General features: G+C 39.8%; 1 protein-coding gene across 11 annotated transcripts in view; it reads right to left on the bottom strand.

The window, feature by feature from the left end:
• The window catches only part of LOC125291559 (low-density lipoprotein receptor-related protein 1B-like), a 344,912-nt gene that overhangs the window by 117,121 nt on the left and 221,791 nt on the right, over positions 1 to 6,000 (bottom strand). For all 11 annotated transcript variants that reach the window (XR_007193020.1, XM_048238358.1, XM_048238347.1 and 8 more), the window contains one exon: positions 118 to 243. Coding sequence is in view for 10 of the 11 variants with exons in the window: in XM_048238358.1 (XP_048094315.1) it covers positions 118 to 243 (126 nt within the window). In the remaining variant the exon portion in view is untranslated. The remainder of the gene's footprint in view (positions 1 to 117; positions 244 to 6,000) is intronic.

Below are 6,000 nucleotides of genomic sequence, written 5' to 3'. Positions count from 1 at the left end.
ATGAACACATGTATGGCATATTTCCATAAGATTACTTATAAAAGAACACATGATAGTGATACTGATGAAGTTAAAGAGGCAGAATGAGTAGCGTTGTCTGTGCGTTAAGAGCCCTACCTTCGCAGGACATGCGGTCAGTGCGCAGATTGTAGCCCACGGTGCAGGCGCAGCTGCGTGAGCTCTCGGAGGTGGGCAGACACAGCTGGGCACAGCCGCCATTGTTCACCTGACAGGGGTTCCGTCCTGTGGGGAAAACACCATGCCAGAGAAAGAACCCCGTCACCTGCCAGGATAATAGTGCTTCATCTACTGTACCTGTGGGGATGGCCATCTTAGATCCAGGGGGTCAAAGTTGCTCTCCGCTTGACAGCCAAACTCATTGGGAAACCCGACGGTGCATTTAATTTAATTGAGGTTAAGATGAAGGTTGGACATGCTTTCCACACAACATAGAGATAGTCTTTCAGGAACCTGGCTAGTTTGTGTGACACCAAGACTGAAAACTGAAGCAACTAGATGTACCGCAGAGCGGTACAAAATATGACCGCCGCCCAGTCCAGCACATGTTTTCCACAAAAATAAGTCACGCTGAAAGGCATATATGATTCTAACTGTCTCACTGAATTGCATTATGCACACTCAGTTCTCACTGGTATCTGCTAGACAACAAGTACCAAAACATGATTAGTTCATAGATTTCACATGTAATATACATTTTATACAACCCCACCCCCATCTTGCCTGTTCATAATTCTGAGAAATTCTTGAATTGTGTGAATGTGTGCGTGTACATGTTTATGTTTATGTGTGTGTGGGTGTGTGGGTGGGTGTGTGTGCGTGCATGTGTGTGTTTGCCTGTTTATGTACATGTGCATGCATGCGTATATATGTCTACTGTGTTGTAACGTGACTAATCTGAATCTTATTTTTTTAAATGTAGAGATTAAATTGTCTCTGGGGTGCCAGACAGTATTTAGCTGCCAATTCAAATGTAGCCACCTTTACAGCGAAACTATCACACAAATCAAACAACACAAACACGTTTTATACGTTTCAAATCATATATTGTGATAGTTTAAATTAAACCAAAATATTCAAACACAACTTAAATAATCATTGTCCCGCCATACAATCAAGAATGAAATGATATTTAAACAAAATGTAAAAGTATGAAAGAGTCTGAGTCACTGAAGTAAAGTGAGTTGTGGAATATGTTGAATTAGTTGTTATACTGGAGGAAGGGAAACGTGAACTCGGAGATGAGTGTTGAGTTACCAGCGGGAGACTAGCCAGGGGAGCTGCAGAGTAGGCCTACGACTTGAACCAGGGATCTTCGCAACACCTCGACAAGAGAAAGGAAAACATCTTGCCATGCTGCTGATCCATTCTGTCGTGCGTTTGAGCCGGTCCTATTTTCCTCAGGATCCGCGCTGCTTCATAGTAATTCCTCAAAGGGATTAATCCACAAGGGTACGATCCAAGGAATCCAATGGTACTACATCCAGTGTAAAATCTCTCTTTAAATTGCTCCCGCCATGTCTCACACCCTCGGTAACAACTCTCTCCGATAGAGGTTCCTGTAATTAGCGCTCTCTCCCCGCAGGTTAGGCCAAGCAGCCTTTTATCGTCAGCTGACTACGTGACGTTAACAACCCCAATTACGTTTAAGCAACCCTGTTGGATAAGCCTAAAGTAATATATACATTTTTATTATAAAGAATATGGAGCAGTCCGTATTCTTTCCGAGTGTGAGTATGTGTCATACGTAGGATTACTGTGAATGTATGTGTGTGCGTGTGTATCTGTTTATGCACATGTGTGCATATGGAATGGGTTTACATGACCCCTGGAGGCAAACATACGCAAAAAATTGGTCATCCTAGGCCCTACGGTTCTCAAGATATTCACAGAAAACTGTGTCTGCCCTACCCGACTATGTTAGGTCACTGATACCTGCGATTACAACACCTCATTTTTACTTTTTTGTGTTTAACTAGGTGGCGCTATACATGAAATGAGTGGTTATGGAATGGGTTGACATGGCCCTTTGAGATCAACATACAAAAAAAAAATGGTCCTCCTAAACCCTACGATTCTCGAGATATTCACAGAAAACTGTGTCTGCCCTACCCTCCTTTCGGGGGGTCCAGTCCAGCGGGGGGGCTACAGATCAAAACGAAAACAGGAGGTTCCATGCTATCCATGTGGGGTTACATGCCCACCAAGTTTCGTGTACCCCGGTCTTACAGTGTCCCTGGAATCCTTGACGGAAATGTGGACATGCGGAAAAAAAAAAAGAAATCTGACTAAACCTATATGACCGCCGCTTCGCTGTGCGGCGGTCATAATTATTAGTCTTCTATTCCACATGACAGAACAACTCTATATCTGTTAGGGATGTTACACATGAAACAATGCTGCAGAAACACTAAAAAATGACTTTGATATGAGTAGGCTAACATATGAGTTCCTGTTGATATGTAGTGCACGATGGAAATAATTTAAAGGAATCTAGTAGCAGTCTTGTAAATAGTGATCCTGCATGATCCCTAGTTGTTGCAAAATCATAGTCTGTGACTAGTCTGTGACTCATCAACTCTATCACTTGTCTTTAGATGTGAGAGCGTCTGAGACTGTAGTCTTTCAAAAATCTTTTCCAAATCCTTGCTAAGTCTGTCAGTGTAAGGAGGGCTTAAGTCTTTCTAGTCGTGGCTCATGCAAATAGTGACGTGAACTATAAAAACCAATAGTGACCTCTCTCCAACACCAAACAGGAAGGGGCAAAGTAGGCGATAGCTGTAGCAAGGGACGTGATGAAACCAATGAATAAGATAATTTGTTATTTTGTTTCATCATCATTAGTCGGCTCTTCCACGTGACAGAACAACTCTATATCGGTTAGGGATGTCACGCATGAAACAATGCTGCAGAAACAAGAAAGTATGACTTTGAGTTTAGTAGGCATCATTTCAGTTCCCTGTTCATATCTATTGCACAATGGGTAATAATTTAAAGGAATCTAGTTGCAGTCTTGTAAATAGTGACCCTGTAAGATCCCTAGTCATTGCAAAATCATAGTCTGTGACTCTATTACTTGTCTTTAGATGTGAGAGGGTCTGAGACTGTAGTCTTTCAAAAATCTTTTCCAAATCTTTGCAAATCTTTACAAAGTCTGTCAGTGTAAGGAGGGCTTTAGGTGTAATCCACATAGCATTCGTAATAGAACCCATGAGAGTGGATAATGTTGTCCTGAGTGACGTAAAAGGTAGGGTTCCAAGGACTGAGCCCTGAGGTACACCAGTGGTGAGGTGGAGAGATTTGAACACATAGCCCTGCCTAGACACAAATGATCATTCTTTGAGATGAGTTTCAGACCAAGTGTGTTCTTCACCCAAACCACCTAGATCAGACAGCATGTAAACATTAAAAATCATTTCTAGTGATTTCAGGTAAAAAGTCAAGTCCTAGTGGAACTGCTGACTGATTGGAAGTTTTTGCTACTCTCAGTGTTACCATGTCACATTGAACACAAGCAAAATATAACTCGAATGAAATATAGTTTTACATTATTTGTATTGCTATGACACAATTTAATTTGGTGCTTCCAACCTTGCATTTATATTGCAATTATACTGCTGTCTATTACAGTTATTAAAGATTATTTTACATATATATTGAGTATTGAAATAAAATGTTATGGCTGTGTTTAATACAGTGTATATTTGAACTAATCTTTGGACTCTTTGAAATATGTATTTAGGAGGTAGATGTAAAGATAATTTTGTAGGGTCATAGATGATTTTATAAGGTCATTATAAACTTTGTATCTGTTATTGCATTTCGGTAGTGACAAATTCTTAACTATCAATTACTAGAATTGTATGGTAAAATGAATGCATACGTTTAGGGGGATTTAAAAAAAATAGTTTCCAACTTGCACAAATTCGGTAGAATGGTCCAATAGAAAGTTAAGAAATTGAGTCAGTTCTAGATTATTGTTTGTGTGTATCTGTAAACATATTTCACTAAAAATGAAAAATATATAAAATATCTCCATTATATTTCTTGTGCAAACACCCACAGAAAAAACACCTCACCTCACCTACACTACTCCTTCCTATGTAGTCACATGCCTAGTGTGGAAAGCAATCTAATGTCCTTTTTCTACCAGATTCAAATATCTAATGCAGGTCTCAGAGCCACTAACTTGGCCGAACAGACTGAATATGTTTTCAGAGCTACCCTGCGGTTTAAAGAGAAATCTCAGTGAGCTGCCATGGATGTCTTGCTGGGGAACTTGTGTGTCACAGTCATAACCTTAATGATCCCTGGCTAGTTCAAGGTGAAAGCACTGCCATCTCAGAAACATTGAAACTCTCGACTTCCAAAGCACCCCTTCTTCTCCCATCGCTCCTATATTTAATGGCTGGTCTCCTCCGGTGCCTTTTAAAACCACAATAATAATCATATGCCTTTCTTTCCTTCTGCTTCCTTGCCATTTAGTTGTCTACTGGGACTTAATACAGTATACGTTGGTAAAAAGAAGCAGTCAAGCTTCACTGAATTATTTTTTGCACCCTTTGTTCAGTCACCTATTGTTTTTTAAATCAATAAAGTAATTATGTGGCTGATGCCAATTCATGGCTAATGTGCTCACTCTATTCATAACTAGATGTACCGCATAGCGGTACAAAATATGACCGCCGCTCAGTCCTGTACATCCCTTCCGCGAAAATAAATCACACTTCAATTTGTCTCCATATTTTTCTCCATCCCCCACTCTTGAAACTTTTGTGTATGCTTATTTGGCATGCCTGAGTGTGTGTGTGCGGCTGCACAGAAAGTACCCTACTGGTGCTGAAAAGGTGAATAGATTGTAGAATAGCCAAAGAAGATGTAGAATTGTTATAAAACCTTTAAAATCTCTAAACAATCACAAGTAGGGCAGTTCATCACAGTTCATCCATTGCAACTGGATTGATGAAAGGTCACTTACACCTGTAGGCTACATTGTATTTGGGAAAAGCAAAAGGTATCAGCATAATGTTATTTATTTATTTTTTATGTATTTATAAACAAAAACCATCTCTGTCAGTTCCATGCCGTTTTCAACAGCTATCAAAAACAAAGGTCATTTTTGGATGGATGGATTTTTTGTGAATGTTTCTTCTTCTACATAAGATTTTAGTCATCTTTAGTTCATGTAATTTTATTGTCAATGCACAAATTAAGTAACAGTAGTCTGAAACGTTATTGTTAATGCACAAATTAAGTAACAGTAGCCTAGTCTGAAACGAAATGCTGTTTTACATCTAACCAGTGGTGCAAATAACTGACATGTTCAAATGGGCCTTGATGAAATGCGTCGCTAGACTGTTCATACACATTTTAACGGGCCAAAGTTGAAGAGCTTTTGTCCGTTATTGTTAGTGCAAATATAGGCTGATTCATGTTCCCTTGCATTGTTTAACTGAGGTCCATGGCTAGTCTGGCTTTCATCAGACCAAGCTCAATCTTTTAAGAAATCAAAAAATAAATAGCGGGCAGATCAGGCTGGGTTCACCCAGCCTAGTCCATAGGCACCCGATATTGTTTAATTTTCCGATTGAGATATACACGCTCTGGCTATTCTAAATGCAAAAATGCATCAGGGAGTTATGACAAAACGGTAACTAACAAACTAGATCCTAATACAAAGTTGTTAGCTTCCCTAAGCTACAGGTAGGATTATAAGGTAGGCCTAATGACAACATAAATTGTCAATAGGCTATGCTGGCGACACAAATAAAATCTCCTTTGAAACCAATGGCTTCGCCTTACAGTATCAAGCGGGACTTTAACTGTCATATCGTTGGCGAAAAGTTGTAATAACATTCACGCAGCTCCATGAGTCAAGGAAAGCCTTGAATGAAGTAGCCACTTCTAAATGGGACCCACTACACAGTAGCTTAAGGTGTTTTGCTAAAGCAGCCATAATGAAATGAAGGTGTCATTGTTTGG

Source organism: Alosa alosa, chromosome 3, assembly GCF_017589495.1.
Source record: "Alosa alosa isolate M-15738 ecotype Scorff River chromosome 3, AALO_Geno_1.1, whole genome shotgun sequence".
NCBI classification, from domain to species: domain Eukaryota; kingdom Metazoa; phylum Chordata; class Actinopteri; order Clupeiformes; family Clupeidae; genus Alosa; species Alosa alosa.
Note: the sequence above shows the minus strand (reverse complement) of the source record. Positions and strands in the feature narration are given on the sequence as shown.